General features: G+C 50.5%; 1 protein-coding gene across 1 annotated transcript; it reads right to left on the bottom strand.

Moving 5' to 3' along the window:
* Positions 1 to 12,119: 12,119 nt before the first annotated feature.
* NPTX2 (neuronal pentraxin 2) lies at positions 12,120 to 23,629 on the bottom strand. Its single transcript, XM_079120256.1, has 5 exons — positions 23,040 to 23,629; positions 21,214 to 21,430; positions 16,366 to 16,610; positions 14,487 to 14,666; positions 12,120 to 13,432 (listed from the first exon to the last, which is right to left on the bottom strand). Exons 1-5 carry the CDS (start codon positions 23,466 to 23,468, stop codon positions 13,205 to 13,207), a joined length of 1,299 nt encoding a protein of 432 aa, XP_078976382.1. The 5' UTR covers positions 23,469 to 23,629; the 3' UTR covers positions 12,120 to 13,204.
* Positions 23,630 to 24,653: the final 1,024 nt, after the last annotated feature.

Here is a 24,653-nt window from a genome sequence, read left to right as displayed (position 1 = left end):
AGCTACCTAGCCCTGCTCTTATCTTAGGCCACGAGGGTCCACCCTGACCAGCTGCCGCCAGCTGTGCAGTTGTGAAGGCAGCCACGGTGGGCTTCCCTGTGGACACACTGCAGCTTAACTGCAATCTGGGTCAGGGCCCTGGCTGTGCCAGGCACGGGGACAGTATTGGCCGAGTCTCCACAGAGAAAGGCCAGGGCAGCAGAGCCCTGTGTTCCCAGCTGCTTGGAGGGGACTCTCCAGAGGGGAGTCCCCATCAGTGCGGGTTTCCGGGTTAACCGGTCCCTGTACATACCTTGTGTTGTAAATAGGCCAAATGCTGCATTTATTTTAAAAGTGCATCTCAAGGGGTACAAAAGTGCATCTTATTAGTAAGAGAATGAGGTAGGCAGAACAAGTGTGCAGAGCAGTCCACTAAGAAGTCTCAGCTTTGCTGAGTCCAGGGCCTAGTTTCCCCATCTGTAAACAGGTGGTCCCCAGGCCCCAGCCCTCGCCCAGGGAGGAGCGGGTCTGAACACTCCCACGAGATGCTGTCGGGAGCCCTCCTGGAAGCCGTCTCTACTCTGCCTCCTCTCTGGAGGAAACTCTCAGGTATGTGTTTGTTCCATGTTCCTCTTTGCTGCACTGGAAACTAGGAGGGGTCTGTGAGGAGAGGAACCCAAGGCGTGATCCAAGTCAGGAGGCAGCCGAGCTTAGCCCCACACAGGATGCTGGGACTTTGGCCTCTCCCCTTCACACGCAGGCCACACGGAGCCCTGATCTTCATCCAGGACAAAGTGACCCAAGAGCCCACAATGGGCGGGATGTCCTTAGGTCCTGTGCCACTGCTGGATTCCTCAGTTGGCCGGAGGCCTCGGCTTCTAATGAGTGGCTTGAGAACCTGCTAAGGTGCTGCCCCAGGAACATGAGCTCCAGCAACCCAGCTGTCCTGGTCCCGGGGACAGCTCCCCACAGAGAAGGTCCTGCGAGTGGCCTTCCCCAGGCATCTCCCTGCCACTTCTGACCAGCTCAGACCAGGAAGGGGCTCCAGGTGCCTAGGGAATGTGTGCCCAAAGGAAGGTGTCAGAGAGTAACTCCTGGTCAAGCCCTCACCTCCCTTGGGGGGTCAATTTGGCTATTCCATAGTCCCTAGACTGGAATAAAGATGGCAGGCAGATGGCACTCCAACTAATCCCCAGACTAGCAGCTACTGAGGATTTCTGGGACAGCTTCTGAAGGTCATGCACCTAGCAGCAGGTCACTGGGGCAGGTCTCTGCCAGCAGACCTCTTCCCTGACAGGGATCTGTGACCTTGGCCAAACTTTCCATGTCCTGATGGTCAAGTCCCAGCCTCCAACCCCCTTGGAACTCTATTTGCTATGACCCAATGTGTTAATTGGCTAGGGCTGCATGAAAAGTACCCCACCAGCAAGCTGACCTCAATTCTCCACCTAGCCAATCTTGGCATCATCCAGCTGCAACTCTGACCCCAGACTTGACCACAAGCCAGTGCACATCTTGACAGAGACTTTACATCATCATCCATTGGCCCCAAACTAGCGATCAGAAGTCAAAATAAATGAAAAAAATCTAGATCCTCCAAGTTAAAAGCCAGGATTGTTTTGTATGAGTGGTCCTTCAAGGGTTCATTATAATTGAAGGCTTGGTCCACCGAGTCATGCTATTGAGGTACTGTGGGCCTTTAAGAGTTGGAGAATTATGGAAAGTCATTAGGTCACTAGAGGAGAATCCTTGAAAGGGATTGTGGGGCCCCATCTATCTTTTTTCTCTTTCTGCTCTGGTTGAAGATGTGACCACTTGCACCTATACTAACTCCTGCCACAGTATGCCATCTTCGTCAGTGGCCAAACAAATGGCACCACCCAATCTTGAACTTGAACTTTGAAAACTGAGCTACCAAACCTTTTCTCTTCATAAACTTAGTTGCCTCAGGTTTTTCCTTGTAGTAATGTGAAGCTAACCAATATACATACAGTCAGGGATCGAAACAGATATAGTATACCAGTACTAATCACAATCAAGCTGGAGTGGTTATATTACTATTGAAATAGATTTCAGAGGAAAAATGTGGCCAGAGATAATGAGGGCATTTCATAATGATAAAAGTATCAGTTCATCAAGAGGATATAGCAATCCTAATTATTTATGCACCTAGTAACAGTTTCAAAATGCTTGAAGCAAACATTCTTACAATTGCAAGGAGACAAGCTGTGGACTGGAAAAAGTACTGAAAGGCATATGATTACCAAATAATAAGTTTCTAGAATCCAAAGAACTCCTACTAATCAATAAGAAAAAGAAAGACAACCTAAGGGCAAAATATAAATCATCATTTACAGAAGAGGAAACATGAATGTCCACGAACAGGAAAAGATGCTCAGCAGCATTAGTAAACAGGGAGCTGCCAACTAAAATCAAATTAAATATTATTTTATTCCTACCACATTAGTTAAAAAAAAAAATTACAAGTTGACCTAGACCCAGCATCCCAGCATTGGTGGGGAAAAGGGCTTAGTCTTGCTTGTAAAAATGTAAACAGCTACAACCCCCTTGGAACTCTATTTGCTATGACCCAATGTGTTAATTGGCTAGGGCTGCCATAAAAAGTACCACAGCCTGGGTGACTTCAACAAGGAAATTCATTGTCTCACATTTCTAGAAGCCAGAAGTCCAAAACCAAGGTGTTGGTAGGGATGGTTCCTTCTGACAACTGGGAAAGAGAATCTGCTTCAGGCCTCTCTCATGACTTCTGGTAGCCCCAGGTATTCCATGGTCTGTAGATGGTGTTTCTCTCTACATCTTCCATCATCTTCCACTCTATATCTGTCTGTCTCTGTGCCCAACTTTTCCTTTTTTATTAGTTCTCAAGTCTGATTAGATTGGGGCTCACCCTAATGACTTCATTTTAATTCGACCATCTGCAAAGATCCTGTCTTAGTCTGTTTCCTGTTACTATTACAGAATACCTGAGACTGGGTAATGTATAAGGAAAAAAAGTTTTGCCTCACAGTTCTGGAGGCCTGGAAGTCCAAGATCAAGGAATTCATGTTGCATTGTCTCATGACAGAAGAGCAGAACCACAAGTGAGTACACAGAGCTCACTTTTATAACAAAGCCATCTTGGAAAAACTAAAGCACTCCCTGGGGGCATCCTTAATCCATTCATGAGGGCTCCATCCTTGTGACCAAAACACCTCCTGTTAGAGTCCACCTCCCAACATTATTGCACTTTATTGGACATTAAATTTCTAAGGCTGGAACTTTTGGAGGACATATTCCAACCTTAGCAGCATAGCAGATTCTATTTCCATGTAGGGTCATAGTCATAGGTCCTGAGGTTCAAGGCTTCAACATCTGTTTGTGGGACATGATTCAACCCAAAACACCTGGTAAATGTGAAGATGGTTACAATTTTCAGTCCAGTTATTGCATTCCTAGGTATTGACCCTGGAGAAAACATGGCCTTATAGTAATATGCTATCCAACATTTCATTAGAAGAACAGATTAATAAATGTGATGAATGCATTAAAGAAAGACTTGCAGCAGGGCAAACATTGCTGTACACATCAGCCAGGAGAAATCTCAAAGACATACTAAGGAGTTTAAAAAAAAATAAGTCACAGAGGGACTCAATGTGATTATGCAATAAAGCGCTGAATTGCCAATTCTCTTACTTCCTTCAGGTCTTTGTTCAAATATCACCTTCTGTACAAGGGCTCCTCCGTCACCCCACCTTGAATTGTGAGCCCCTCCTCCACACCACCTTCCTAGTCCCCCTTTTTCCTGAGGAATTACCAACTTCTGACAAATTATCTAATTTACTTACTCTTAGGTCTAGTAGCAGTTGTTCATCTCCCCTCTTTGGAACATCAGCTACCCCAGAGAGCTAACTAACCACATTTTGTTCACTTATGTCAACCAAGTACTTAGTACAGCATCGGGCACAAAGTAGGCACTGAACAAATACTTCTTAAATGGAGTGTCTGGTGGGCCCTTGCCCATTTATGCTTATTCTTTCACCTGTGCATATGCATTATGCCCAGTTATGTTGTAGCTAGGGTGTCTCACAGCAAAATAGAACCCGTGGGATACTTCCTGCAAGACCCAAGTCTCCAGCTGAGATGTAGAACCTTCAGAATCTCTGCTGCCCCCTTAAAGCATGGAAAGCCAGGGGTTGGCTGTATTGTGCCCCCAGGACACGATCACCTGTGTATGATGATGGGTGACAAGGACATGTCAATCCATCCTCCAATTTCAGCCTTCTGTGCTCTGTTTCTGCTTGAACAGGGTTTTTAAATGTGCTTAGGAATATTTGCACTGACAACTACAGAGAGCTGCACTGCTTTGTAGAGGGAGGTAAAATCATCGGGTAAATTTGCCTTGTGCTTCTTTGAGAAAACAATGGGAAACCAGCAGCTGGTCAAGGCCAAAGTCGCAAAACGGAGCACGCATCATTCTGGCCTTGGTGAGCTGCCTTGCCTACAGGAACAATCAGATTGCTCAATGCTGACTCCTTTCAGGATCCTGTGGCTGTTCTGTAAGCCACCAAGGCTGGGCTCAGAAAGTCATTTTAGCTGATCCACGTGGAGCAGGGGGCCATTATAAAGAGTCACTCTGGAAAACGTCCCTGCCCCAGGCTCAGGCAGCTAAAAGCTTTCTGAGATCATGGTTTGCATAATGGTGGCCTTGACTGCCCGGCTCTTGTGTCTTGTCCCTCTGAATGAGGAGAACCTCTCATTCTTGCAAACAGGACACAGGTAGGATCCATAAATGCATACCGAGTTAAGTGGGCTGCTGCCTGGTTTGCTTCTACCAACAAGGAGCACTAGTCCGCATGAGGAGAACTCCGTGCTTTGATCTCAAGCAGCAGGAGGCTGGGAGTGGCTGGAGAGCAGGAAGTATCATTTTAACCCCAGGTTTTTTATTTTTTCCTGCTGCCCTAACGTCTCCCTAAATCCAATTGCCTACTTGATAGTTCCACTAAAATATGTTCTCAAACTTAGGTCCGAAACGAACCCCTTGGTGTCCCCACTGCTCCTCTAAACTTGCCTAACCCTGTTTCATATGTACCTCAGTCAATGGCATCCACCCACCTGCTTCAAAACCTCATTTTTTCTTTAAAAAAATTGAGATAATTTGGGTACCATAAGATTCACCCTCGAAGCGTATAATTCAGGGTTGTTTTTTTTTTAGAATATTTACAATCAATTGGAGAAATTTTTATCACCCCAGAAGGAGACTCCATACTCCTCACTTTGCTGTAATACTACACCCGTCCTTAGGCCCTGGTAACCACTCATCTACCTTCTCGATAGATTCACTATTCAGGATATTCTGCATAAGCGTGATCATACTCTATGTGGCCCTTTGTAATGGGCTTCTGTCACTTGAACCTTCGTTTCAAGGTTCCTCAGTAGCATGTCTCTTATTCCTTTTTACTGCACAATAATATTCCATTGTATGGATATACCATGATTTATTTACTCATTCATCAGCTGATAGACATCTAGGTTGTTTGCACTTGGGGGATGTTAGGAAAAATGCTACTGTGAACACTTGTGCTATGGTTTGAATGTGTCCCTTCAAAGTTCATGTGTTGGAAATGTAATCCCCCAGTTTGCATGAAGATAATAATCTTTGGAGTGGGACCTTTGGGAAGTAACTGGGGTTAGATGAGGTCATGAGGGTGGGGCTCTCATGATGGCATTGGTAGCTTTATGAGAAGTAGAGGGGAGACCTGAGCTAGCATGCTTGCTCTGTCTCACTAGGGATGTCCTCTGCACCATGTTAGGATGCAGCAGGAAGGCCCTTACCAGATGCCAGGCATATGCTGGCACCATGTTCTTGAACTTCCTAATCACCAGAACCAAGAGCTGAATAAATCTCATTTCTTATAAACTGCTTGGTCTCAGGTATTTTGTTACAGCAACAGAAAATGGGCTTCTCTGGGTCCCTTTCATTTCCTATCAGCTTTAGCATCAGCTGCCCAATTTTTGCAGAAAAGCCAGATGGAATTTTAATAAGGATGGTGTTAAATCTGTACATGAATTTGGATAGTATTGGTGTTGTAATAAACCATCTAACTCCCTTTTGTGACAGTTGGGTGCTGACAGCTGTTGAGTCTCATGTGGGGGAAAGTTGGTGAGAAAGCTGGGGAGCACTCTCTCTTGGTGTGGGTGGAAGTTTGAACCCCACATGGAACCCTCGCCCCAACCCCACCTCATAAAAACCACAAGCCAGTCTACTTTCTCTTCTCTCTCAAGACATTTTTGGACTAGCAAGAAAGTCAGTGTTATAGATTTAACCAACCTAGACCAGAAGTTTAGAGAGCTGGGATTAAGCCCCTTCTTGAAGTAAGAAGGGTCTCCTGTCTCATCCTGGTCCCATCTGTGCCTCTCAAGTCAAGTCCTGGGTCTTGATTCAATTTTAGCATAAGTCACAGCTGATAGTAGGTTCAGGGGGATGACTCTCACCCATGCCCGCTGGTTATGTCCTACTCAGGATGGACAGTCTTCTACGGGGCGCTCAGTCCCTGTGCAAAACTGTGGGCAGATAGGTGGTCATTTGTGAAAAAGCAGCGTGTTGTGGTTCACACTCCTTCAATAGCAGGTGGCTCCCTCCAACTCCACAACCTGCCTTTGCTGCTACTGCTACTCCTGCCGCCTCTGCCTCCTCCCCCAACAGTAGCAGCAAAAGATCTTGATCCTCAGAGTTATGGGGGAAATGTGTCTAGCACATCTGTGGCACAGCTGGGGAGCTAACTCAGTCGTGGACACGCGGTAGCCCTCTAACTCTGATGGTACTGATTTGAGTCTGGATATGGGGGAGAAAACATTGAACTAGAAGGCTACTATTAGACCCAATTGGAAATCCAACACTCACTAAAAGAGTTTATCCAAAACCAGATGAAAGTGCTGGCATTTGCCCCTGTCCAGTACACCCAAACTACATTTAGTATCTAGGGTCAAATGTCCATTGGCAAACCTTTGTGGCTTTAATCCATCCTGAGGCTCAAATCACACTTACAGATGGGGATCTTGCTAAATTTAAATAAGATCCACTCTATGATCTTAGGGAAGTTACTGAACATAAGACAGAGGAGGACACCACAGTCGGTCACTAGTGCCCTGCCTGGACTCCTTGCTGTCATGGTGTGGGCATGGAAGCCCTGACCCAATGATTAATACATTAAAATTAAATTAAATCCTTGCCACTTACAAATTGACTTGGAAAAAATGGGACTCCACGGACCATCCCCAGTTAAAATAGTTAATACAGCCCTATCTAAATTAAAGCAAGGACCTTCGGGATTGAAATTCATTAGCCAAGACCCATTTAGTGAAGGGGTGATTATCCCCACTGCTTCTCAATTAACAGTCCAACTTGGTCTATTCTTAAACTTGGAAAGAACGAACAGCAACTCACTGTGAATTACTGCAATCTTCAAGTTGGGTCACGTCTCCCATGTCTAGTATTATTGAAATCTGAAATCACTCTATTCCGTTGGCACCTGGTGAAGGTTTTGCCGTTGTACATTTGGCTCATATGTTCTGTTCAGTGCATGTCTTGACGTCCGATCATCTGGAGACTGCCTTTACCTGGAAGGGACACAATACACCTTTACCTGGCTACCCTCGGGGTACTTCAAGAACTTCACCACCCCACGTAATCCTTGCAGACTTCCAATGATGCCGGGAGCATGGGTAGACATCACACCAAGGACATCCTGCTCCAGGGGAATCGTCCAAAACTCATGCATAATGGAGCTTGCAGGAAAGAGATGGCATCACCTCACCTTCAGTGTAAGGTCTTGTAGTCTTAATAAGTTCCTAAAAATTATGTGCCAAATTGAAGGTCACTCTGTCCCCAACATGGTCAACAGACAGTTATTGTCCTTCTCAGCATCTGTGATGTCAGAATGATTTTTGTCTTAAAGTCCATCTTGTCTGTTATTAGCCTAGTCATTCAGCTCTCTGTTTGTGGGACATATCTTTTCCCTTTCTTGTATGTTCGACCTGTTGGTATCATTGAACCAGGAGTGCATCATGTGTGGATGATATATAGTTGGATCAATTTTTAAATCCATTCTTTCAAACTCTGCCTTTTAATTGGAGCATTTAAGAGACATTTAAAGTAATTACTGATAAAGTAGGTGATATGGTTTAGATAGGAGGTGTCTCCCCAAAGATCATGTGTGAAACAATGTAAGAAGGTTCAGAGGAGGTGGTGAGAGGATTAGATTATAAGAGTTGAAATCTCATCGGTGGATTAATCCATCTACATGGTTTAATTGGGTGGTAACTGTAGGCAGATAGAGTGTGGCCAGAGGAAGTACCCGGGGGTGTGCCTTTGGAGTTTATCTTTTGTCCCTGATGTGTGGAGCTTACTCTCTCTGCTTCCTTATTACTATGTCCTGAACGACCCTCCTCTACCATGCCCTTCCGCCATATTGTTCTGCCTCACCTTGGGCCCAGAGCTATGGAGTCAGCCATCTGTGGACTGAGACCTTTGAAACCATGAGTCAAAATAAAAATTTCCTCCTCTATGTTCTTGTCAGGTCTTTTGAGTCTCAGCAATGAAAAAAGCAACTAAAACAGTTATGTTTGCCATTTGCTGTGTGCTTTTTTTATTCCTTCATTCCTCCGTTTTATATTAAATGGATATTTTGTGGTGTAGTATTTTAATTTCCTTGTGGTTTCTTTTTACATTCTTTTGCGTTATTTTCCTCATGGTTGCCTATGTGCTACAATTAACAACTTAATTTATAACAATCTAGTTCAGATTAATACCAACTTAATTATAATAATACCAAAAAATAATGCTTTTATGTAGCTCTGCTCTCTCCCCACTCTCTTGCTCTGTTATTATCAAATTGTGCCTTCATATATTTATATCCATCATTGCAAATTTATAATTATGCCTTATGCAGTTGTCTTTTAAATCAAATAGAAAAAAAGAGCTACGGCATTCAGATTACATATACACTGTCTTTTGTAATTTCCTGTCTAGTTCCAGTTACCCGTGGTCTGTATCTCTTCATGTAAGTTTGAGTTACTGTCTGGTGTCCTTTCATCCCCCCCTGAAGGACTGCCTCTAGAATTTCTTGTGCAGGGCAGGTCTGCTAGTGTTAAATCATCAGTTTTTCATTTATTTAGAAATGTCTTAATTTTGCCTCTATTTTTTTGCAAGGTAGTTTTGCCAGATAAAGGATTCATGGGTGATAATTTTGTTTTTTCCTTCAGCACTTTGAATATGTCATCGCTCTGCCTTCTGGTTTCCATAGATCTTGATGAGAACTCAGCTGTAAATCTTATTAAGGATCTCCTGAACGTGACGAGTCTCTTCTCTCTTGCTGCTTTCAAGATTTCCTGTCTTTGATTTTTGACAGTTTGATTATGATGTTCCTAGGTGTGGATCTCTGAGTTTATCCTACTTGGAGTTTCTTAAGCTTTGTAAAAATCTCATATTTGATTTCCCTCTTCCAAATCTTGGATAATCAGCAATTCTTGGCAACTCCTATCTCCAAGGACATCCTAAATCCTTTCACTTCTTCCTGTCTCCTCTGAACTGCCCCAATCCACACCTTCCTCGCCCCTCACCTGGCCTGGGAACTGCAGCTCCTCACTGGGCTCCCTACAACCCTCTCTAGTTTGTTCTCCATCTACCAGGAAAAGACGTGTTCTGAAGTTACTGATCAAGTCACTGCTCTCCTCTGCTCACAACCTCAGGGCTTCCCATTGCACTTCGAGTAAGATCTGAACTCTGGTCCTGCTTCCTTTCCATCCCTTTTGTCACTCCTCCCTGCCCCAGTCCATGTGGTCACCTTGGCTACTTCTTCTTTTGAACATCCAAGCTCAGCCCAGTGTAGGGTCTTCACACTGCTGTTTCTCTGCCCAGGACGTCCACCCAAGTTTGGCTCCCTCTGTTCAATCAAATTCTAGCCTAAATGTGACCCAAGGAGGTGGTTCCCCTGTTATACCCTAACTCCTCACCTGTGTTTTTCTTATTATATATTTGCCTCTTATCTATAGATACAGTCCCACTGGAACCAATCTCCACTTAAAATAATTTATCTTACTACTAGAATACTGGAGCCTAGAAGAGTGGCCAAAGTACACATTAGCACCTAAAATTCTTGTTGAGCCACGCGCAGTAGTACATGCCTTTAATCCCAGTGACTCGGGAGGCTGAGACAGGAGGATTGAAAGTTCGAGGCCAACCTCAGCAATTTAGCGAGGACCTAAGCCACTTAGCAGGACCCTGCCTCAAAATGAAAAATATTAAAAGGGCTGGGAATAAAGCTCAGGGGTAAATTGCCCCTGAGTTAAATCCCCAGTATCCCAATAATAAAATAAAATACTTGTTGACAGAATAATGGTAATATCTGTGCCTAACAGGGAGATGTCCTTTATTTCCAATACCTTCCATATAGTGAAAGCTGTATGGAGCCCCTGGAGGCTACGAAGGTTCCCAACCTGCCTCCTCCTTTGGCAGAGACCTGGTCCCCAGTCGTCTTTGTTTCAGCTGCGTTTTATCACTTTTCAATTCATTAATCATTGATCATTCAGCTACAGTTTCCATGGCAATCCTTACCCAACCAGAATATTCTATCATCCAGGACACTCTCTACTCCACCCTTATTGGAAAACCCAGGTCACTAACAAGGTGTTTTCTGGCCTCAAGCTAAGGGTAAGGGCCTTGGTAGCGAAATTGAGGCCAGGGGTCTCCTTTAGATGGGGGCTCCAGGCCTAACGAGCTCACTGGATTGAATGAATGGCTCATTTGTTTTGTCCAGGCATGTCAACCATCGCAGACGAGGACCAGCATGCAGTCAGGAGGAGAGGTGGGTCCTCTTGTCTTCAGATCAGGTCAGCAAAGAGCATTTTGGTCCCATGTTCTGGGCTCAAAGCTCCCCCAGTTGCGCGGAGGAAGTTACCTGAATCGGCGGGGGTTCCAAAGGTCTGCTTTTGCAGGAGACAATGCCAAAGGAAGGGACAGGTCAGCTCAGCACCTGGCGTGTGCACAAAATGAGGAAACCTCTTGTCCCCCTTCCAGGGCCGCCTGGGAGTTTTCATCAAGGGGATTTGTAATAACTGCTATCCATGTGGCCTCAGCATAATGGGGTCCAAAGACCTCTACCCAACACGAAGGGTGTTTAGTTCCTGAGATCATAATTCACAACCCTGAAGAAGACTCCAGGGACCTTGGAGGACCCCTGGTCTTGGCTTCAGAGGTTACTTTTCCCATTGAGCCTTGGTATCAAGCACATCTTGTCAGGTGGCCCCTGGATTAGACTCTTAGGTGGGGACAAACCAAGACAGATTCTGAGGTTGCTAGATATAAAAATGGAGGGCCGGGGATGTAGCTCAGGGGTACAGCATTTGCCTGGCATGGGCAAGGCCCTGGGTTCCATCCCCAGTGCTAAAAAAAGAAAAGAATGGACAAAAATGGCACAGTGACAGAGGTGGGGACACTATCAGTGTCCTGATCAGGGCCAGGTGGGAACACGGAAGGGCTCCGGGTGGAAGCCGTGGAGCCAGGTTCCTCAGAGCCGAAGAGCAGAAGGCAGAGGTGAGTGGGAGCAGTGGGTGGAAGGGACAGCGCCTTGAGTCACACTGGCTGTGACCCAGGGTCTGACCTTCACTGGCTGCAGATGCCAATTGCCACTTTAATTGTTCTGTGAATTCACCTGCCAGGGGTAGCCTTTCAGGGGTTTGTTAAATGAATTAAAGGAGATGTTAAATGGATTAAATGGGATGCTAAATAGATCTGTGCAGCACCTGCACAGATTAGGTGGCGAGCAGAAGGACACCTGGAGGCAGCTCAGGGTCCTCGTGCTGAGCTTGATTCCCCGGTTGAGAAGAGTGACAACTGGGGGCCTCAGAGCCTGCTGGGCATCCACAGCCTGGTGCTGAGGGGGAGGGAACACAGCTGGACCACACCCTCCTCCAGGCCTCCTCAGCCTCCCCGAGTCTTCCCGGCTCAGGCCATGTGCCCACGGGCTCACGGGGGAGGCCCTGGCAAACCACAGCAGCTGCACTTCTGCCAGGAGGTGCCAAGCCCACCCTCCTGCGCCCTCGGCCCAGACAGGGAAAACAGCCCAAAGCATCTTCCAGTGCATTTTAATCAAAATTCCACCACTAAGAGTTCTCGTGGCGTACAATGTCAGGATGGGCATGTCCACTTGGTCCTACGAATGGAATTTCCACAGATCCACACTTCAAACAGGTATGAAAAATAAAATATATAATATTTAGCTTTGTAAATTTCCCCACTTAATCACTTTCTCTTTAAAATAAGTTACAATGTGTTAAGCAGCCTGGAGTCACTAAGCAAATATCAAATGACATCCATTTTCCTAAAAGTTCAGGGGAAACAGTAGGGATAGGGAACAACGCGGATTAGAACAAGCACGCGCCTCACGGGGGCGGAACACCAGGAGTGGGGGCCTCCTCATGGCTGTTCTCTGCTGCTGGGAAAAAAATAAGTCCCCCAAACCACACGGGATGGTTGTAGAAGCTGCAAATGAACTTTGGCACCAGATGAGAAGAGAGGCCTTTCCAAGCCACCTAGCGATGATTCAGTCAGAGATGATTCAGTCAAAGCGGGGGTTTGAGGAAGAGGAGGCAGAGGGGGAGGGTCAGCTGTCACCGCCCTTCTCCCTTCTGGAGCCAGGGACACCCCCTCTGCCTGGGGAAGGCAGGGCTTCGCCTCGGCCCGAGGCTTCCTCAGAGACTCAATGCACAGGCCGCAGGGAGAGCCCCTCTGCACAGGGGTCGCTGTCGGCAGGGTGCACACCACACAAGGGACACACCGTTGGGGTGGGGGGTGGCTGCACAGCTATTAAAGGGAACAGACAACAGGGACACCGGGGATCCTAGGGGGTGGGCAGGGCTGGGCTGTGCCAGCACTTACTGGGGTTCTGGACAGGGGCTTGCGGACTTCACCCTGGCAGGAGTCAGTTCTTTGCCCAGGTGTCGCTCAGGGCTGCTTCCAGGGGATTCGGGCACTACCCCAGAAAACCAGGTCTTGGGAAGGAACAAACAAGCCAGTGACAAATGCTGCCACTCAGTCTCAGTCTTAGAAATCCCCAGGAGTGGGTTTTGGGTCCTGCCCACCAGGGCGGGGGTTTACAGTTAGGCTGGGGAGTAACTGGCCCTGAACCCCCAGGGCCAGCCTGGTCCCCTCCTGGACAGGAGAAGGTGGCTACAAGTCCAGGAGACGTTCCTCGCAGGTCTCCACAGGCCACTTGGAAGCCCCTCCAAATACATCCACGTTGTTGTCCACCCAGGGGACGATGTTGCCGGGCATGTTGGTGGAGCAGTTGGCAATGTTGACGATCTCTTGAGGGCGGAGGACGCGGTCCCAGATGTTGAACTGGCTCAGCTCCCCCACGAACGCCTGCGTGGCATCAAACCTGCCCCCCACGGTGTCCTGGGAAAGGGACGAGAACACCCACATCAGGCTGCTCCTTCGCCAGGGAGACGTGGGCTGAACACCTCCCTGACCCCCCCACGGTGTCCTGGGAAAGGTACAAGGACACCCACATCAGGCTGCTCCTTCCCCAGGGAGACGTGGGCTGAAGCCTCCCTGACCCCCCCACGGTGTCCTGGGAAAGGTACAAGGACACCCACATCAGGCTGTTCCTTCCCCAGGAAGACATGGGCTGAAGCCTCCCCGACACCCCCCCAGTCACACTTGACCACAGATTCGGTTCCTGGGCTCCGGGGCATGTCAGGCCTGGAAGGCAGCTTCCCTCAAAGTACCCCTTTGATCTAGGGGAAAAGTGAGGCCAGAAGGGGAGACACTTGCCTGAAGCTAGGATAGGGGTTGGGTCTCCCAACACCCAGTCCCTCCCAGGGGAGAAGTAGTGGAAGAACTGAGGCGGGAGGTAGGACAAGGGGTCCAGACCCCGCACCCACACAGGGCCTGGAGACCCTTCCCTTACTTTCCGCCTCCCACCTTCAGCACAGGTGACCTTCAGGGCAGGGTGACTCCCGTCTGTCCGGTCTCTGCTCCCCTCACCCAGACGCAGGTCTCCCCTCTCCTCCCACATCCCTGGCAGGCTGAGTTCCGCAGGCATTTCCCAGGGGCCCTGAGCAAGGAGCTCCTGGAGTCCAGCTTCAGCATCCTCTGCCAGCCAAGGCCAAATGTTCAGAGGTCTGCGGGACACCGGAAGATGCCCCTCCACCCCAGGACGAAGCTGGACCCTGAATCCCAAGATGCACTGTGGCCACAGGAACACTCCTGCCCCTGTGTCGAAACCCACCTCACCAACCTGGTCCCTGCTAGCGCTGGCCATGTCCCTGTACCTGCCCTGAGCCCCCAACACAGCACAAGCCATGCTGCCAGGGACCTCACTGACCATCAGGCTACCAGGCCACAGTGGCCAGTTCTGGGGGGCAGACAGCTGGCAGGGGCAGCGGCCAGGGAGCCTTGTGCTGCTGGACTGGCAGCCCCACCTTGTGGCATCCGGGGAGGAACCCACCTGCTCCTGCCCAAGGATCAGCACACCCCCTGGCTTGATGGGGTGCCAGGGGGCCAGGTTCTCCCCAGTGCCAAGCTTCTCTCCATCCTGGAAAGCCTCCCACATGCCGTCCCGCGTCGTCCAGGTGATGCAGATATGGTGCCACTTGCCATCGCTGACAAATAAGGGCAGCTGTGCAACCTGTGGGAGGTGACACAGGGCGGGCGAGGACTGCAGGGACTCCCCCAGGGCGGGTGATAGCAGGAACCTGGCAGCCCTGGTATCCCTGCTTCTCCCGTCCCCCTGGGTCCCTGCTGGACTCCCCAGCAGGTGGTGACAGCCTGGTTCCATCTGTGTGTGACACTCTCGGAGGCAGAGGGCAGCCTCGGCACAAGCCTCTCACTGTGAAGGGGACACCTTGGCTTGGCTGAGGACCCACCTTCCCATGCTGGCCCTGAGCTCTCCTTGCGGAGCCAAAGGGAGTCAGGGTCCCAGTGGGCCAAGTTGGGAAAACAGTCAGAACAGGGATCTTCTCAGGCAGAGTCCCCAACCTCCCAGGCAGCACTCAGGGATCTGTGCGTGCCTCATCCCGCTGTCCTGTCCTGCAGTCCTGCTCGTGCAGAGGGCTGGAAGCCTCTGGCGTGTGCATGGGGGGTTGCGGGGCGAGGACAGGCTCCTTCAGCTTGCAAACACCACAGAAGGCATGGCTGTGGACCGCCCTGTTGTTACTGCTGGTCTCCTAGCAACCTGAAGCCTCCCTCCCAGGAATTAGATGTTTACAAGAGGTCTAAATAGAGAGGAAAACAAGGCTCTCAGGCCTGCCGTGTCCTGGGGTGTTATTTAGAACAATTAATCCTTGGCTCAGGGAAGTGGCTTCTGCTAGGAGCCCAGCAGGCTGCTACACAGATTTCCAACTTAAACAAACTCCACGGGGGCAGCTCAGTGATGACCACAGAGCGAGGGGTCTGGCCACCTCCCCCCTCCAGCCTGGGGAGTGGCTTCGGCAGCCAGGGAGTTAATACAGCCATTCAAATGCCCAAATGCAGCCAGAAGGAAGAGGATGCTTTTTTGTTGAGTATGACTTTGGAAGGAAAGTGTGGAGTTGGGGCTACTGGTAGGTGCCAGTGGGCCTAGAACCCATCTTTCAAGGAGACCTCATTTCTCAATGCCTATTAAAAAGGGGCATTTGCTTTGGAAAAGGCAAGACCGTAGGTCCAGAGGACAGATTGGCAGTTGCCGTGGGCTGGGGCAAGAGCTGACTATGAAGACAAATGAGGAAATTTGGGGGTGATGACACTATTATATATAAACATACATGCTGTTTTATATACATGTACATACACACACAATGTTGATATCATATGTATATTTTTGTGGTTGTGGTCACACAATGCATTTATCAAAACTAGCTGAAATGTACTTTAAAAGTATAAATTTCACTGAATGAAAATTGTATTTCAATAAGCCTGACCTCTCAAAAAGACAAGCCCATGAGAAGTCCATCACACTCAGACTTGCACACACCCTCAGCCAGCACACCTGGGGGACAGCTCAGGCTGCCCAGGGGGCGTGCTGAGGTCTGCTCTCTGCTCCTTCCACTCCCTTGGGGCCTGGACCCTCTGCAGCCTCTTGGCAGACACACAGCTTGGATCACCACCAGCTGCAGCTGCCCCTACTCCCTGTCTGACTGCCACCCTTCAGTGCAAAGCTGTCCACACAGTGAGGACAGCCCTGCGGACGCATGCCCGTGGCCCTCGTTCTAGGATGAAGGTGAGTGTGGCTGGCGGGATCTGGATGGTGTGCCGAAGGCCGGCCAGGTGCTGAATTCCCTCCAGGCATCCCCGCCCCTCAACACCCAGATCTGCTGCCTCCCGGGCTGCAGGTGTGCAAGCAGGCCTACCTTGTCGTTGATGAGCAGCTCGATGGGGTTGTTACCCCACTCTATCAGCACGATCTCATTGGCCTGCCCGGGCACAGCATAAGAGAACGGGGTGCCAATGCCCGGCGAGGCACTGGACCGCAGCCACAGGCAGATGGTGAAGGCATACAGCTCGGGCAGCGTCTTCTTGATCTTGCCATACAGGTAGTTTGTGCGGAGAGGAAGGGACACTTTGAACGCATCTGGTGACTTAAACGCACTGTTGCCTGGTGGAGAGAAGAGAAGTCACAGCGAGTTAGGCCACACTCTTCCAGCCTGGGCGAAGGCGTGTCACCTGGACCCCACGCAGGCAGTCCCTAGAATTATCAGGTGCCTGTCACATGCGGGCCACTGTTCCAAGTGCTAACAATGTCCAGCAGTCAGAGAGGCAGCGCTTGCCCTCAGGGAGGGGTGGGGAAGACAGACAAGGACCCAGTAGCAGGTAAAGAGGGAAATCAGGCAGTGATTTCAGCTATGAGGGGAGTGGCTGAGGTGGCAGGTACAGGAGAGTGACCTCGAAGAGACCAGGGCATGGAAAGGTCTACCACCAACGAGGACACCACCAAAGGTACCAGCTAGTTCAAGACCCAGGCAGGCCCAGGAAAGTGGGGAAGGACTCTCCCATGAGCAACGCACTGGACGTGGAAGAGAATTTGGCTTGTCTTTTAGGACAGGAGAAGAGGCCTATTTAAATCCAAAAGGGAAAAACTCAGATCCCTTCTGGTAATATTTCCTATTTTCTGAACAATCTATCAATCTACTCATTTATGGTATTGGCTACTGAACCCAGGGGTGCTTTACCACTGAGCTACATCCCCAGCTCTTTTCATTTTTTTTTTTCCCCAGCAGGGTCTTGCTGCCTCGCCCAGGTTGGCCTTGAACTTGCAATCCTTCTGCCTCAGGCTCCCATGCTGCTGAAATTACAGGTGTGCGCCAAGGAGCCCAGTTTGATACTATTTTCACAGACATACCTTGTGTCTTCAGGAAGGAGATAGAGACAAGTCAAGTTAATGTCATTCATACAGGCATGAGGGAGATTTCCAGAAAACCCTTCCTCAGCATCACCTCATTTCCTCAGATCTTTCCCTGGTTTCTCGACCAAGGGCAGGGTCCGGAACCCAAGGGGACTTGTGCTGACAGGAAGGAAGTCTCACAGGAACTGGACACTTAACAAACTCTCAGTGGATGTCACTTGCGACACTAAATAATTACCATCACTAGGGCAAGGAGTGGGGCTGCGGGTCTTGACATGCCAACTTCACTCAGAAATGGCTGCCGGTCTGAATCCCTGCGGTGAACACCTTTGCTCCCGATGCGCCTTTCTTCCCTAGAGAGGACAGCGCTTCTTGACCATTCCCTGTGGTAGGGAATCCGTGGGAGGCAGAAGAGGTGCCCTCACTCAGGCGAACAACCCGGCCAGAGCCTCCCGCTTGCAGACCTTTCTGGGACTGGTAAAAACCTCCCAGGTCCCCTGGCCACCCCCGGGTACACGGCACTTCTAAAATCCTTGACCATAAAGTCTCAAGTAGACTTAAGTAACTTTCAATGCAGTCTTGGTTTAAACTCAGAATGAGTTTCACAACAGTAGTCCCTGCCGTCACACATTCCAAAGCCTGCAGAAAACCCTCGATTCTGGGAGCTGTCATGGCGAAAGCTTTCCTTGTACTTGGGGAGCGGAGCCTGCCAGTGAAGGAGCCCAGATATCATTCAACATGCATTCAGTAGCACCCACGAGGCGCCAGACGGTCAGATGACCTTTCTCCACCACAGCCCTCCCCACTGGCTCCATTTCCATTAGAGTAAGTGATACATGTAAGAAGCCCTTTGGTGCCACAGTGCACGGCCAACTGAGGAGGGCCTCTGCCCAGGGCAGCAAAGGGCTCAGCACCACCCTCCCAGCCTCTGTGGAGCAGGGCTTCCCAGCCAGCATCTGCTCAAGCCTGCCGTCTCCCCTGCCTTGCCCTGACCTGCTGTGGTACAGCACCCCCTCAACACAGGCTGTGGCACTGCTGAATACCTGTCACAGGCTGGAAAGACCAGGGCACCTCAGGAAGCTGAGGGGCTGGGCCCTCTTTAGGCCAAACAAAATCAGAGACAGACCAAAAGTCCCCATTCCCCGATTTTGTAGACTGCACAGTTGAGGTGCCGAGGCTCAGAGAAGTAAGGTGACTTACACAAGGTCACACAGCTAGTGAATGACCAAGTAGGGACCGGAAGTCCCTCTTTCCACTATATGTAGCCACCAGCACTTAATCTTCAAGTGGCAAATGGCCATGTTCTTAATGAAGGCATCATTATCTAATAAAGAGAAATGGCTTCTATGCGTGCAGGAGGACAGGCTTGCCAATTTAATAAGAGTCAGTGTTGGTAATATCGTTAGCCCGGTGACAACAGATAGGTTTAATTAGAGTTAGGAGAGCCAAGGGGCAGAGGAGTGGGCTTACACCCTGAAAGCTGGTGCTCTATTTGAATAAAATAGCTTAGAGGTTCAGAGGAAACTTAGTTAAAAGCAATTAAGGAATTAAAAGGCCTGACCAATAAATCAGAAACTGCAGGTGGCAGACAAGTCTAAGGAGGGGGGCGGGCAGCCTGGGGCTAGAAGCAGGAGGCTCTGGTCTTCTCAGTGCCAACACTGATTTCAACACAAGGCTGAGCTGTGCCCGGCCAGCTGGTCCAGACTCTGAGGCCCTTGCAAATGATTAGGTCTTGCAACAAGGAAACATGGGGATTCTGGGGACCTGGGTAGCGCAAGCATCCACTGTAGGGGATGGGGGCTGCCTGCTAAGCTCCAGGGAGCCTCTTGTCCAGCAGGGCCCGGACCTTCAGTCCTCTTCTAGACCACCACCGACCTCCACCCCAGCTCTGCAGTGCATGTGGGCATCATTGTGCTCTTTCACGTCAGTCCCTCATCTGTAACTAGTACCTGCCACAGGTGGCTACAGGGCCTAGAGAGGACAGAGTGCGAAGCCCACAGCCAAGTACCTAGCCCAGAATAGGTGCGGGATCACGGACCTCCGGCCAGAGAGCTCAAAAGCCTCCACTTGCTGCACCGCTGAAATCCGCCTCCTCTGGGCTCAGCTGGACAATGTGGGGGACTCAGTGTATATTCTACTCATGGCACACTGTGGTCACATATCCCTTTACGGTGGTCACAAATAGGACAGAAAACAAACTGGTTGGCAAATGGTCACTTTCCTTAAAGACTCCTCCAAAAACTAAGTTGGCAGAGCACAAGGAAGATTCCAGAGTTTCCACAGTGGGGTCAAAGGGCAGCAGACCATAAAAGCTGAGCTGCCTCTCTTGAGCCAGTCCTTGGCAAGCATGGCCACCTGGGGCTTGGCTCCTATGTCACCAAGCATCCCTTGTGGGTCAGATAAGCTCTGAGGACTTTCAGTGAGAACTATGGATGGCCGGAATCAAGAAAGGTGGGCCCGAGTCCTGACTCCTTCCTCTGGCTGTGAACTGGCAGGCTGCGGATGGGAGGGAGTCTCCAAGTGGCAGCTCTAGGTGGTAAAAGCCACGATGAAGGGGACTGGAATAAGCAAGTGAAACACAAGTAAGAGGCCTTGAATCAGGGAACAGATAAGAGAAAGGTGCAGGTTCGTGTCACTGTTGCCCCTCATGAGGCCCAGGCCTTTCTGGTCCCCTTTACCCAAAGGATATTTGTCTGGCTGAGAAGTGAGATGCTTCTCATCTGTAAAATGGGTACAACAGAAATCCAATCTCCAGGGTGAAGCACTTAGCACCATCTGCCACTGCTCCACTCTGACTCTGCACTGCTATCAACACGTCTCCTCGTGGCAACTTGGCCACCGTACCAAGAGAGCTACACAGCCCTCAAGGTTTCCAGCAGAGCCCTGCTCTGATTCTACAGCTAAGATACTAAGATACTAATCCACAGTGTGCTCATGCCATGGCCCTGAATGTCCCAAGGATCCACTGTGGCTGAGAGTGGGTCAAGGGATCCACTCTGGCTGTGGCCAGATGCTGCTCTCCCCTCCTGCCTGGTGGAAAGGCCTCTGCCACAGCTACTCTGCCTTCAGGGAAGGCTCTGAGACCTAAGGAGCCTCCTGGCCTCACCCAGAAGCAGAGGTGAGGCAGAGAGGAGACTGTCTTAGAAACTCAAGAGTCCAAGTCAAGCACACACCCTTTCAGAGAAGAAAGGCTAGACTTCTCTGGGGAAAGAGAACAGGAAAGGGGTAAAGGAGAAGTGGCTTGTGGGATACAGGACCCCACCCCCTTCTCCATCTGGCCCTTCTCCGCCAATATCATTACAGAATCTCTGGAATTCTGCTGTTGAACTTCTATCAATTCATGAAACAGTAATTAAAAATTGCCTTTGCCATGTTGGTGCATCTGAGAAGATTATTATCCTGCACCCACTGTCGGCAAACCCAAAACATCACACCCACACCGCCCAGCAAACTGGGAGTTGATAGTACAATCTGAATTATCTAGGGTCCTTGATTCTTCCCTTGGTCTCCTGTGGGAGAAATTTACCACCCCCACCCCCCCATAGTGTGAACAGGAAAGAGAAGATACCAGAATTTCCTGCAATGATTAGTTAAGAAGAGACTGAAATGCCCATGAGGCAGAAGGGCAGAGATCAGGTTGTTTACCTGAGCGGGTCCCCAGTTCATTCACTTCCCCAGGGGTAATGCCAGTGGGAGTGAGAACTAATTCCTGAGATGACCACTATCACACCTGCTTTACTTGTACAAACATCCGAGAATACCTCCATGTCATTGCTGGCCATAAACTGAACTCTGTGGTCTGACCACAAGTGATGGATATCAGGCCACTCCCAGCCAAAACAAGCACAGCACGCACCTCGCTCCAGCTCCGCCACTCTCTGCAGCAGCGCGTTCAGGGTGCTCTCTGTCTTCTGCCGGTGTGCGGAGGTCTCATTGTGGAGCAGGGATTTCTCGTCCTCCAGCTCTGCCACCTTGCGCAGCAGCTGCCTCTCCAGCTCTCCGAGCCGTCGCTGTAGCACCTCTCGAAAGTCACTGGGCAGCCCAGCATTTGACACGTTCGTGCGGAGCTGGAGCTTTTAGTTGCCAAGAGAGGGGGAACAAGAGGGAGAGCCATTCAGGCCAACTGAATAGAAATTGTGACATGTAACCCCAATGGCCAGACCACACAGGGAGAAGCTTCCAAAACTCAGCAATAAATCATGCTAGTGGCTCAAAAGGGAGCATTTCACTGATGCTTTTTTTTTAAGGAAAAGATTTCAAAGTCAGACAAGAATTACTTTGCTGCAGTATTTAAAACTTGCAAATCCCATTTTCCCCTCTCAAAGCTGCTTTTCTCCTCTTAATAAAAAGTAAAAAAATTAACCACTATTCTATGTCAGTTAAAGACCAAAACAAAGAGGATTTTTTTGGACAGAGTTAAGCAATGGTACTCAAAGCTAGTGAGCTTGCTTCTAGAAATGAAAACAGCCTCCAAGTTTTGGAGCAATACAAAGGTAAATAACTAAGCTTGCAGAGATATTTCTGGAAAATAACAGACATAAAATATTACTATTCTAAATTCCAGAAATCTTTTTTTAAAATGCTGTTTCTAAATCTTCACTTCCTATTTCTCCTATTCCTCTGCCATCATGCTGGCTCTGGAAGCAGCCTGCTGCTGCCTTAGCCAAGAGCCCTTGGCAAGTTCTTTACCCCTTCCTACGTCCAAGTGCTCTAAACGGTAAACTGCAGAAAATAGAACTGCCTCATGTCATTCATTGCAAGGGTTAAAATTAAGTAATATGCCTGACTTATATTTAGTACTCAAGAAATGTTAGCTGTTAGTAATCATAATGACTAATGGGAGGTACAGATGCTGGAAATACTGTATTTAGCTATCATGCCAAAAGAACCCCTCCAATAATTTAGCAATAATTACCACCTGTAATTTTAAACCTAGTTTTGCTAATAGGTATGTTGATGAACGCTATTAACAGATATGTCCACACTTCTGAATAAGAGTGTAAAGAAAAATTAATTGATGATTTCTCTCTCAAAGTTCCGAACTGCACACATCTTTCAAGAAGAGAAAGGAATAATGTTCCCTTCCCCCAAAGCTATCCGGAAGGGCACTTAAAATGGTCCAACTTAGTAGGCAGAGGCATCTTTGAAGTTAAGATGCTTGCTCTAATGACCCCCCTGCACTCTCTTCCCGAGTCCCTGCCCACCTTTTCTCTTGTTCAGTTCGACCTGATTTATAAAAGCAAACAGCAGATGCCCAGGGCAGTTGACCTCCGGATGTAGCCTCACAGCCAGCGGGAGTACGCCCCGGGCTCGAGGAGATTTGGATTTTGCAGGGAGAGTTAAGAGGTTATCAGGTCTTGGTTATTTCGCTTCAGTCTTGGTGGTCGGGGTTAGCTAGCTAGGATCTTAGGAAGTTCACGGTGACTCAGTGGGACCAGAAGCGCAAAGTGGGGAGATTTCAGCTCTTTCCAACAAGGAGATGGGGGTGGGCGGGAGGAAGGGGTGCGACGCCACGGAAGGTCCAGAGCAGGACCGAGAACCTCCCCCTAAGCCCCTAAACTCAGTTCGCCCCAAGGATGAGCGCACACCAGGCAGGACCACATACCCGATCTCCAGCATAACCTCCATCCCACGACCCCAGGGCGTCACCCCCTAAGTCCCCAGCCCCGCGCACGCCGCTACCTCAAGGCTCTCCAGGCGATCCTTGAGGGTCTGCAGCGAGCGGCTGAGCTGCTCCACGACGTGGCCAGGGTCCCTCGGCAGGTCGCCCATGGTGTCCTTGCCGGTGGCCGCCGTGCCCCGTGCCTTGCCGCCCGCCAGTCCCTCGCAGCGTGCCAGCTTGCCCGTGAGCTCACGGATGGCCTCGCGCTGCGCACCCAAGGTCTCCTTCTGCTGCACGACGGTCTCACGCAGCTGCAGCACAGCGGCCCGCAGCTCCTCTTCGGGGCTCAGCGCGCCGCCCTGCATGGGCATCGCGGGCAGTGGGCAGCCGGAGCGCGCCGCCTCCGGTGGCAGCGCGGTGCACACGAAGCGGCTGCCGGGCACCGGGCTGTCCTGGGCCCCGGCGGCGGTCAAAGCGAGCGCCACACCGGCGGCCAGAAGCGTCAGCATCTTTCCGCTGCCCCGCTCACCTCAGCATCTGCAGGCGGACGGGCGCCGTCGGGGCGCGCGGCAGGAGGCGCCTTCGCCGCTGGGTGCGACCAAGCGCCACGCTCGAGGGGCCGTGTGGGCCGCGGGACCCGCGCCACCTGCCGTCGCACTACTGCGCTCTCCGCCCGGCGCGGCGCTCTGGCCGGGCCTGGCCCGCGCGCCCTTTCTTAAGCTGGGGGGCGGGGGACTGGCGCGTGGGGCGCGCGCCGCGGGCTCTGATTGGCCCGGCCGGTTGCGCGTCACACGGAGGGGCGGGGCGGGGGCGCTTCTCACCGCGCGCTGGGCGCCGGGGAGGACGCGTGGGCCGGAGCCCCAGGCGCTAGCGCGGCGTCCGGGGCCCCCGGGAAGGGAGCACTGAGGTCCAAACGACCGTGGTGACCTGGGGCGCGGCGGCCCGCAGTGCCCAGGCGTCCCTTGGGCCAGCCCGAGGACGCGGGCCTCGCGGGCTGAGGAGAAGCCGGGAGCCCCAGGCGCCCACGGTGGCTGCGGGCTTCCGGCGCGGCGCGGGAAGCCCGGGGGGGGCGGTGTCCCGCTTCCAGAGGAGGAGCCGGGGCGCGCTGGAGCCGGGCCGCCCGCGCGGGCGTGCGTCCTCCTCCAGCCCCGCAGACTCGAGGGAATTCTCAATCCGCAGGTGCCAGGATCAGGCACCAGGTGCCGGCTGGACGGATGGGACGCCGCGCAAACAAGGGGGCCAGAGTCACGAGGCCACCCAGGAGCTCTCCTGTGCTTGTCCAGCGGCAGCCTACTTCTAGGCAGTGACCTTACTCAGCAAGATCTGAGCTTGAGAACCATCAGGATGGAGTCATCACGAGGGCTCCACGTCGAAAAACAGTGCCCGCCCGGTCCTTGTAAATGGGGAAGGGGGAGGCAGTGTCCACTTTCCCAATTTGAGACCGCTGCTCTGCTTTTTGGAGAGAACAGATAATGTACAGAAGCCCCCCAAAAGGGAGGAGCAAATTTGTTTCAAAATCTTATGGATGACTTACAAACAAGTTCAGAGCGATTTCGAGGCACAGCTACAGACTGAGCTAGGTTACTGTGCATTAAAAATGGAAATCTTTAATTTTTTTCCTCTATGTTTTTAAAGAAATCCTGTTGCAAGGTCATTAATCACATTATCCATTCTACCAGAAACAAATGGATTTG

This window comes from Sciurus vulgaris (assembly GCF_902686455.1).
Source record: "Sciurus vulgaris genome assembly, chromosome: 18".
Classification (NCBI taxonomy): Eukaryota; Metazoa; Chordata; class Mammalia; order Rodentia; family Sciuridae; genus Sciurus; species Sciurus vulgaris.
Note: the sequence above shows the minus strand (reverse complement) of the source record. Positions and strands in the feature narration are given on the sequence as shown.